General features: G+C 43.8%; 1 protein-coding gene across 1 annotated transcript; it reads right to left on the bottom strand.

Annotated features, from left to right (window-relative positions):
• Window positions 1-3,597: 3,597 nt before the first annotated feature.
• Window positions 3,598-8,123, bottom strand: GPR139 (G protein-coupled receptor 139; the record flags this gene model as incomplete). Its single annotated transcript, XM_010719926.2, has 1 exon — window positions 3,598-8,123. A coding segment is annotated over one exon (954 nt), but the record flags the coding sequence as incomplete, so codon positions are not given.
• Window positions 8,124-10,964: the final 2,841 nt, after the last annotated feature.

The following is a 10,964-nucleotide window of genomic DNA, read 5'->3' as shown; positions in this document are numbered from 1 at the left end:
GGTGCAATATTGGCTTAAGGGAAAATCTGTGTGTCTGTTCCTGCAGGCAGCTGATTAACCAGCCAGCTGTGGCCAGATGTCTGAGATCCTCCGGATAACCACCACTTTCAGAGGATGACTTTGAGTAGGATTGCTGTTGCTTTGTAAAGTGCTCGGGCTTGATGCTGAAGGGTCCTGAACCATCTTTCATGTCCGAGTACCAGAGTGTGTGGGCTGAACGCTGGAGGGGAGCCCTCCCTGTGATGATTTTTGTCTTTCTGGTTTTGCCGAGAGCAAGAGACTCTGAGAAGTCCCTTCACTTTGTACTTTTCTAACCTCAGCCAGATGTAATCTATAAAGCAGCTTTCAGCTAATCTTTTTCCCACGTAACCACTGTTATCACCCGTGATAAATAACAGTAGGTGTTATTTTAAAAAGACTGATCAGAAAGATGTAGATGACATGATTCACTCAATATCTATAATTTGCAATAAAAGTACTGGTATTTTCTAGTCTCAGTTTTGGCACACCAGAGCTCTGTGCCTTATGCTTCAGGGTTTGTTCTCATCTTCATATCCCCTTACATGGAAGCCCTTAGGGAACTGGGGCTCTGTCTCTGCCAGGCGCAGACAGTGAACAAATCCTACATACTGCATCGCTCACCCTTTGTTTTTCAGGGCCTGGTTGGGGTTCTTAGCTAGGGCTGGGTTGTTTCTGCTTACATTGTGTCCCCTCAGTGCTGCAGCTAGAGAAGGAGGCAACACAGGCAATTCCTCCAGCATGCTTATCCCTTCCTTGAAACTGCCTGCAACTCAGGTAGTTTTCTATCGCAGAAGAATAAAGCAGATAAAACAAAACAAAACTAAACAAAAAGGAGGAAAAATCCCATAGTGAATGGTTGTTGTTTTTTGTTTGTTTGTTTTCCCATTAAGGGATTTGGGAGGGTTCCGTTAAAAACAGGTAGGTTGAAATCAGGGAATGACTTTTGCTCAATGCTGATGTAAACAGTGCTGACAACACACAGTTTGGGTTGGCTGCACCCCTGTGTAATTTTGGTGTAGTTTGGTCCCCAGTGTCCTGAGACCCCAGGCAGCCAGAGGCTCTGATGGATTTCATCAATAGCTCCCCTTTGGACTTATATCATTTCCTATCCCAGAAACAGCACCACCAGGAGTCAGTGCTGTCTGTACCTGCCGGGATTGCAGGGGGGTCAAGTTGCTGCCCTTCCCCACCAGCAGCCCTGCCAGAGCACTGCCTTGGTGCCTTGGTTCTTGTTCGACAAAAAGGGCAGCAAAAATGCCCCTGCTCTGCTCTGTGTGTGCCTGGGCTGCAGGGTGCTCCTGTAGCAGCCAGCAGGAGGTGCTGCTCTCAGCTGACGCCTTCGTTACTGCAGTGCTACAGCCAATTAATCTTCTGCCCATAATATTCAATAGCATACCTCTAGCAGGCTCGGCGTAGAAGCAACTACTGAGTGAGGAATGCATGGAGCAGGGTTTCCAGCCTGTCTGTGAGGCAGGAAGACACAAGCCTTTAATTTTTTTTGACACTATTTTGTAATTACAATTAATGTTTATGTTGTTTTGGTCCATCGTGGCAGGCCAATTGTAAATTCGTTTGTGATGCCTATTTGTTACAAAGGCTGGAGCCTCTCAGCCCCCTTGTTGTGTCTGGCAGCTCCCAGGGATTAATTGCATGCTGTCAGAAAGGCAGCTCCAGCAAATCCAGCCCCAGCTTGCTAATAGTGGGATTATTATTTAACAGTTCAAGTCTGTGTGTGGCTGCTTTTTATTCGACTCTGCTTAGCGGGTTTAAAGAGGTTTTCAAAAAATTGAGCAGCTGAAGCAGAAGTCACTGAGTGTTCAGTGGGGAGTCCATTAGCTGTAGTTGGTGCAATCCGCCTGCTGGCTCCCAGCTCACTGATGAGCAGCTCTCTGCTCTTGTAGTGGGGGAATGGGCTCACGGGGGCACAACTGCAGCCCTTGGGGTCCTACTGAACTGTGCAGGAGGTGCGGGTATCCAGGGACCCAGGGAAGGCAGCAGAATGGGGCTGCACGGCCCCAATACATCCCGCTGCTGTCTCACCACTCTGTTCACAAAGCCACTGAGCTCCACTTAAAACCACTGAGATAATCTGTGTTCTGGGTTGGCTTTTGTGAACCTCCCTGCTTTGGTGGAAATGATCTTCTGACTTCCAGGGCAAACTTACCTGAGAGAAGTCCATCACCACTTATTCTTGTTCCAGCTCTGTTTATCATTGTTATTTCTGGCTACTGCTATTTATCCCTTGATATAAATGCATATTCCAGACAAGGTCTTGCAAAATAGAATGAATACTATTCTGTCTCTTTACAATGTCTTTGTGATTTAATTCTGGGCTTTTTTTTTCAGCTGCTTTCTGTTGGTGACTCATCATCGTTCCAGCCCAGCTGGCATAACTGGGTTCTTAGTTGTTTTTGATTGCTGAAGCTTTATAGGAAACGTATTGTTACAGGCAGGCAAGTGGAGGGCCCTGTTTATTACTATTGAAATCATCCCATTTTTATCACTTGAATCTTCAAGGTCACCCAGTTCTTACATGAAATACCTTTCCTTCTGCCCTCCACCAGCAGTATGATGCCGTTTCATAATCTCTGCATTTCATCAGTACCTCTCATGCTGCAGCTGTTAACGAAGATGCTGAGGCTGGCGGGTCCCAGGCTCCCTCCTTGGGGAACAACTCACGATGCTGCCCCTCCACCAACTCCCCTTTCCCATTAACTCATCTAGGCTTCCTCCACATGCTGTCCCCTGAGGTCCTCACTTCACTTGGTTTATCAAGCTGTTCTTCTGAGAAATAAAAACCTTAATCACAGATTCGGTGTTTTTATATTTCAAATGAATTTAACCTGTGGTCAGTTGAGCTAAAATTATTCCCTGACTATTAGGCAAGAAAACTAAATTGAAAACACTGTTCTTTCTCTTTGGCCTGGTTACCTGTGGGGTGCTGAGCTGCCAGAGGCCCTTCCTGTGTCAGGTGGCACAGCGGGCCCCATGGCTCTGGGGAGGGATGTAGCTGCTCAAGCAAGAAGCCTGTGCCTTATGCTAAAGGGTAATGTGTGCTCTCTAATGCTTTGTATTTTACACTCCAGGCGGTGCCCAGCCCATAGAACACACAGACATGGGGCATCCCCCAGGATGGAGGGGGGGGGATCCGTTTTTCTCCCCAGTTTGAACCAAAGTGCAATTTGTCCCATTTCCTCCAGCTCTCATAACAAATGCAGCCTAACTGCAGAGAAGTTTATGCCTTTAGTTTTGTCACTTACCAACGCTGGGACTTAGGTTTATGCCTTTTGCTCTTCTGGGCCCAGTTTTCTGCATATTTCATCACTTCCAGTGACTGCTAACAGCAGCCCAGCTTCTTGACATCACACTCACTTTGGTCAGGTTTCAACGATCTCTGCAGGTTAAACCTTCCTCTGGTGTTAGGGACAGGGATTTGTTGACTTTAACAGCTGACCCTAACTCACAGCAGTCAGGCTTCAGCTTACAAGGAAAATTGGGCCAGTAATGATGTATCTTGTACTTCAGATTTTTTTTTCCAAAAATGAATGAACACTCATAATGCAACACTGTGTTTTATTGAGTAACTGTTGCAAAGATCAGTCTTATTTGCAGCCTAGTATAACTATCTAGAAATCCAAAGTATGTAATAAGAACCTATAACTCAAACATAATAGCCCCAAACACTGTAGGAAGTTATGCACCATTTCATAATTTATTATAATACAAACAAGCCCATCAAACACAATATGTCTACTTATGAAAATATCAATATTCACAATTTAAATAGGTGATAAGTCTCATAATTTTATATATCAGTAACTCATCTAAAAAGTATTTTGTTCCTAGCTGTGGTCTTGAAGGAAATATTACCTACATGTAATTGTAAAACTGTCCATTCACAGTTTATTTTTTATAGTTCTTGATACTTGAAATAGAAATTGAGTACAAAGGACCACCTCCAGAACAAAGATGATTTTGTCTCCAGGATGCTTTTTCCCTAAATTCCCTAAATAATGAAACTTTATGTGCTCAGTTAATTTTTTTTTACTATTGTAAAATTAAGAGGTATGAATAACACAGCAAGACATTGGCTAGTTAGCAACAGTCATTGCAAGATGCTCCACAAAACCAAAAAATAAGGCAAGTATTATCAACAGCAGCTCTCATATGCAGACCAAAAATGTCAAGGCTTTATTATCCAAACCAGACTCTAACAAGGCTTCAAACATCTGTTAACAAGATACAGCTTGATCCAAAGCCCTCCTAAATTGATGGGGATTGGAGAAACCAACCACAAAAGCCTCATACAATCTTCTCTTTGACTTCAAGGGGCTTTGGAAGTAAGCTCTCAGAGCCCTAAATTATCAGAAATAAGATGACCACTGTACATGAAAATTGCACCATGTAATTTCTAAAGAGATACGGGAACAGGTTAGGAATTGTTTTTTGAAATGAAGTTACAACTGTTTAATGAGTTATTCTTTGTTGGAAATAAATATCGATGCAAAAAAAAAAAAATTCTTAAATATGGGAACTTACAAAAATATTTCATTAGGACAGGAAAAAGATGATTCTGCCAGTTTGCAGGAAAACCATTATGTTACAAAAACTGGTAAATCATACCATGTGTATGGCAGCATATGCCATGCACCTAATTGAGTTTTTTTTAATAAATAAAAGCCCTAAATATTCACTATTTTCTGTAAGGTTACTGTTATAGTAAGCAGAATAGTGAATATCTCATATAAATATTTTTTCAATAGATACATTCTCAAAAATGAATTACTTATCTATATAGATATTGCACTTCAGACTCATTCACATGTAACTCAGACTAGCATTCCTCATAACAAATTTAGCATAAAAATAAGTTATAAATACAGTGTTTTCTCCAAAATGAGACATACAGTACCTTTTCCATAGGTAACTTTGGTTACTATCAACAGACACATAAAGAACAGAGAGAGATTTCTGAGTAAGGTAGAAGGCATGACCACAAGACTATTTATGTAAAACACTAGTAAAGGGAGGAGTAATTTTAACCTTGCTGTGATAAATACAGCAAAGCTGAGCATCCCTTTTATGCTTTATTATTGCAAGTAAGTGTGATATTTTGTTGAGATTACAGGGACAAACAGGCCGGAATATGAGGAGGCTCTTCATTTCCCTTTGAATATGTGGAGATGTGGGCTTGCAGCATTCCTTTGGCAAGGGACAGCTTTCACTCTGCCAGCTGTGCCCCTCTCCTTGCCACACCAGCATGGTCCTTGGGGTGCTGCAGCTCTTGGCAGAGCAGCACTGAGCATCTCACCTGGCCGATGGCTCTGCTGATGGGGAGCAGTGGGCAGCACCTGCTCACCAAGGCGCTGGGCCCATCCAACCTGAGTAGTCCGACCTTTCCTGAGAAAGCCCTTCTGCACCTCAGCCAACCATTGCACGCGGCCCCACTCTTCATGGTTTGTGCCTTCTGCTGCCATTTCCTCCCAAGGTGTGCTTGGTTTGGGATAGGTTTTGGTCTTGCAGGATGCCAGCAGGAGTAGGTATGTAATTGCATGGCAGAAGGAAACCAGGCTGTTGTCCTCAGCAGGACTTCTGCAGACTTGGTATTTTTTAGGATGTGTTTGTGCGCCAAAGCTGAGCCATCCACAGGTTTTAGAGGGATGCTTTAAACCCTCAGATCCCACTGAAGCAGAACAGACTGGATCCTTTTTCGGGAACCTCACTGTAGTAGTCCCAGATGTACCATGAGCTCCCCGCTGGTAATGGAGGTGGGCACAGACACAAACACACTGCTAGCACCAGGCTGTGTTTTGTTTGCAGTTACTGAGAGGCTGCTGTGTTCACTGACCAAATTGTGCTTGTGTTCACCATGCAAGGAAGTCTGCTCACATATTTAGTAAGGCTGTATTAAACACCCAATACCTAAGTGAAAAAGCTGGGGTACATTATTCTGAGACCATATGCCAAGATCTGAAAATGAGACAAAGAAATGTACTTTAAGCCTTTCTGTAAATCTCTTCCCAAGTTCCGCACCCAGCATTGCTGTGAAGCTTTTTTTGAGTGTAGAGAAAGAGAAATTAAGCTGTTTTAAATAAGGTAAATATTTGAAACTAATCTATGTTTTCACTGCCGTAGGGTATTCAATGGATTTATTGGATTTCTTTCACAAATAGTCTTTTAACAACTAAATGGCAAATCTGCAATAGGAATAGCGTACTCTGCCAGGAGAAAATCTCATGTTAAGGTTTTATATGTATAATCCCTAACGGCCTGAACATGGGGGATAACTGAGAATCTTCACTGATTAACGAGGAAAGTGAGGGCTGTAATCAATCCAAATCTTGCAGGACCAGCTTCAGTGGGAGCTCAGCATCAGGCAGGATTTGGCCTCGCACTTGAGAGTGTTCAAATACCGTAACTGAAATAGTGGGGACAATACTCTGCCTTTGTTCTTGGCTCTAGAAACCTCCCTCTGTCAATCTCCCCTGTCTTGGTCGTGTCTTAAATAACTTAAAACATACAAATGTTGGCAGCTTGCAGGATTGCTTTCCACGCCAAGACTGTAACAGGTCAAATATCGGTCCTTGAGCCCTGCTCAGATGAGCCAAAAGGGGCTTGTCATAGTCTGTGCCTCACGGACTGCCTCCTGCCAAAAGGTCTTGATGGCAAATCTGTGTGGCGGTATTTCATGTCAGAGAGAACACATCTGTTTTGGCAAGGGCATAAACAGAAATGGCACCTTCCACAGTACGTGAAAGCATCAATTTGCTCTTTTGATGGTGAACTACACGGTCAAGTAAGACTTTGTTGTTTCTGAAAAGTAATTAACTATTGCAGCTTCCCTCCTCAAAAGACTTTGGACTGCACTGGTGTTTGGATGCAAAACATTTGAATGCAACTGAACGCTAAGACTTGAACTCTGAAGCATATTCAAAATGCTGTGTAGAAGATGGAGGCATTTGCCTTCACATTTCTGCTCCTAAAATCAAGTGCTCCTATTCCCTTCTGACAGTCCCATCTGCCCTCAGCCTCCCAGGGAAATGAAATCAGATGACCACTCTTTAAAACAGCCACTTCAGCAGATTACATCCTGAAGATGTAACCACTTGTAAAGAACTTTCACCCAGAAACTCCAATTATTGCCCTCTTCATGGTGATATTTTTATAGGCTTTCCATTCTTATCATACTGGTAAACAAGCATTTTGATGCAATGAGAGTTGGCTGGGGAAATCCAAGGACTGCTTGTTATTGAAAAGTTATGGTTTGTATAGAATTGCACAGGTTGCTTCTGACACTTAAAGAAGGCTTTCAGTGTGGCAGCTGCCATTGTGCGAAATCTTTTGCTAATAAAACAGTAGAGGAAGAAATTAATTGCAGTGTTCAGCAATGCTAGCATATTGGCAATGTCCGACACAATATGTACCACCCAGCTGTTGTTTATAGGCGATACGTAGAGGTGATACAGTATCATGATTATTCTTGGTGCCCAGAGAATGGCAAAAATAGAAGTTATAGTAAACAAAATGGCTGTTGTTTTCCCTGTGGAGTACCCTCGCAGTCGGAAATTGCTCTTTCGTCGCAGCTTGTACACGATGATCGAATTAAGTATGAAGAAGATGGAGCAGGGCACTAAGTAAACAGTAAAGCAGTGGATCCAGATGAGGACGTGATGCACTGATGTGCTTATGTAGTCTTCAATCCAGATATTGGGCCACCAGTAGTAGGGAATGCTGGTCAAAAAGCAGGTGATGTAAACACTTACAATGACTTTTCGAGTACGAGCAGGGTAGGAGACTGTATGATACTTAAGTGGATGGCACACAGCTATGTACCTATCAATTGTTAGTGGAACCGTAATCCAAATGGATGTGTGGATGGAAGAAAATTCCAATACCTCAATTATTTTGTCCAGTACCTGAGGCATCTGTTTGTTTAAGATGAAATCTTCCAAGAGAAAGTCAACAAAGACAATGAAGAAGAGAACGAGGATGTCAGCAGCAGCTAGAGCTAGAAGATAGTTGTAGGAGGACTTCTGCCTGCGAGCCACCAGCTGGGAGAGGATGATGACTGTCAGGATGTTTGCTGCGGAGACAAAAACACAGAGTTAGGCCTTTAAGATGTGACATCAGCTTTTCTGAGCGCTTACTTGGAGCAGCAGCTATGTTCGAGCACTTGGCAACATGACCTTTATTAAAATCTGAGAAACCGAAAGGGAGCAGCTGTGGCACTGAGAGGAGCATGTGGCTCTGCTCCCAGCTGTGTGTTACACTGTCACTTGGTGACCTTGTACTCCGGGAAAAGGGACAGAAAGTTGGTCCCTTCAGTCCCTGCGTGGGGTTAGGTGATGTCCAGCAGCCCTCTGCCACCTCCCTGGTGCAGATGTAGAAGCAGAGCTGTGGCTCTGCTGCTGCTCTCTGGGTGCCTCACAGGCCCCAAAGGAGCATCCTGAGCAGGGGGCTGGGACAACCAGCCATGCTCAGCAGGGATCAGGGCACAGAAAGGCTGTTCTGCTGAGAAGATGGCTGGGGTACAATAGCAGCTCTCCTGCTGCTCTGCCCAGGCTGGTCCTGCAGCAACACTGCTTACACACCGGATCCCAATCGAGCAGAGGATTCCCAGGACAGCACGTGTCTCAGCTCCTCCCAAAAGCTGGAGGTACTCTGCAAGGCCTTGAGATGTTCCCAGCTATGCTAGGATGTCTGACCCGCTCTCCTACAGATGGGTTCTGGCAAAGTCTCTCACTCCCCACCACTGAAATAAAGACCTGCCTGCTTAGCCACAGCTGCTCTTCAGAAGTCCTTCCCAGCTTACAAGGTCTTTTTCCTCTGGAGTGGTACAGCCAAGTCTTTAAGGAAATCCTGCTGCTCAAGTCAGACATGATGGATGTTCTGGCTCAGCACAAATGTAAACATCCCTGAGCATCCTGAGAATCTTTCTGTTTGCAACTATCTGGCTGCAACACAGACCCATCACCTAAATTGTGCCTGGAAGTACTGCATGACACTTAAATAATATTGTGGTGAAGTGCCAGAATATCTTGTCTTTGCTGTTTTCACTGGCTGGTTTGCTTCAGACTCACAAAGCTGTGATTCAGCTTAAAAGTACTTTACTAGCTGGTTGAAAAGAGACTGTAAAATAGATACCTGTTTGTAAGTGCTCTACAGAGGGCTCAGTCCTACAGTCCCTGGCCCTGCAGAGCTCCCCACAGTGGGAAGGTCTTGCAGTCCTTGAGAGCTTTGCTAGAGCACTAAGGTACAGCCAAACTTTCACTGCTTGCTCACGTTTGCTAGAAATTACTGTATAGTCTTGAATCAGGGAAGAAAATGCTGTAATTCCTCCTAGATGCATGGCTGGAATGAGACAGCCACGACTGCTCCCATCAGAAGTTTAAATCGCTAGCCTAGAATACCTGAAGCTGTGCTTAAAAATCAGAGCGCTGCTGGCATACTGTATAACAAACTGCCAAATGTTTGTATTTGACATTTTCGTAAGTGCTCCATAAATCACATCATCTGTGCATTCAGTGCTTCAAACATTTCTGCCAGTTTTGATGGATTTCCCAAAACAAATCAACAGTAACTGTAAAGATTCCTTCACATTAGAGAAAAAGGAAGTTAAAAGCACTAAGGTAGTGATCTAAGATGTCCTACAACTGAAAACACGCTTTTAAAAAACTGTTTTACTTGCATCTAGGTAAAAATTCCTCTTTCATAAATGTCTTCAAAACTTGCTTTCTGGGAGCTGATTTCTGCTGTCAGGGAAATGAACTGCAGCAGAGTGAATGATCTTGAGTAATAGCCCTTGTAAGTGTCAACTATTTTTGTATTACCTGAATTGATTAATTTTGTATCTTGGAACAAAACTAAAGCGAACATGACAGCCAATGGAATCATTCTCTAGGTTAAATATATATACTTACATAATCTCCCCAACAATATATAATCTGCAATCACCTTTGGGGGAATTTGTCTAATTCTGCCCTCTTTTACCAGGAATGCAACCCCACTGATTTTAGCTCAGAGTGAACATGGGAGTGATACACTCAGAACCATGGCACTATTTTTCACTTCCTTGCTTAAATAATGCCTCTGTTGTGCCTGCTGATCATTGAATCACAAAACAACTTACATTGGAGGGGACCTTAAAGATCATCTACCTCCATCTGTACTCCTGCTCCATCCACTAACTGCCCCAGTCCCCTGAAGACCCTTATGATAGCCCTCATGCTTTTCTCAGCATCTTCATTGCTGCCAGCCTGAGTGATGAGCCCTAAAGGGTAAAAAGAGTGAGGTACTGTCAAGGAAATCCTTAAGTCAAAGCTTTTACCTTGACAGTGCCAGTCACTGTTGGCTTTGGTGAGCCAGGATGAATAGCTTGGCTTCACTTGGATATGACTCATGGTGTTCACCTCCTCTTTAATCCTTGGATTTGTTTCACTGCAGCAGCAGCAGCTGGAGTTAGTGTGCAGCAAGGGGAACAACTGGGGACTTTGGCCCCTGCAGGTAAATACGGCCGCTTGGGCAGAGAGCTCCTGCAGGGATGCTGAAGCTGTGCCCAGTCCCCATGGCATTTGCCCTTTCTGGGAATCCTGCTGTTTGGTCCTACCTCCTCCCTTTTTCCTACAGGAACAGATTTATAAACAGCTCTTTCCTCCATCCCTTCTCCCTCCACCATTCACAGGGTTCCCAGAAATGGCAGTAACAGAGTGAACTGAAATGCAAGTTCAACACCAGCAAGCTTTGCATGGTGAGCCGGATTAGAAAATTGATCTGACAAAGTACATGCAAGCTTTGTCCAATTTTTCTGCAAGCGTTATGGTATCTTGTATTAAAAATGCTTTCCCTGGGATCACATTAGTGCTTTTCTGGCTGGATGATATGAAATATAATAACATCATTGACTGTGAAAACAGATATACAGTGGGGTGCAGCAGAAAGCTGCC

Source organism: Meleagris gallopavo, chromosome 16, assembly GCF_000146605.3.
Source record: "Meleagris gallopavo isolate NT-WF06-2002-E0010 breed Aviagen turkey brand Nicholas breeding stock chromosome 16, Turkey_5.1, whole genome shotgun sequence".
Taxonomy (NCBI): domain Eukaryota; kingdom Metazoa; phylum Chordata; class Aves; order Galliformes; family Phasianidae; genus Meleagris; species Meleagris gallopavo.
This window is presented reverse-complemented; position numbering and strand designations above follow the sequence as displayed.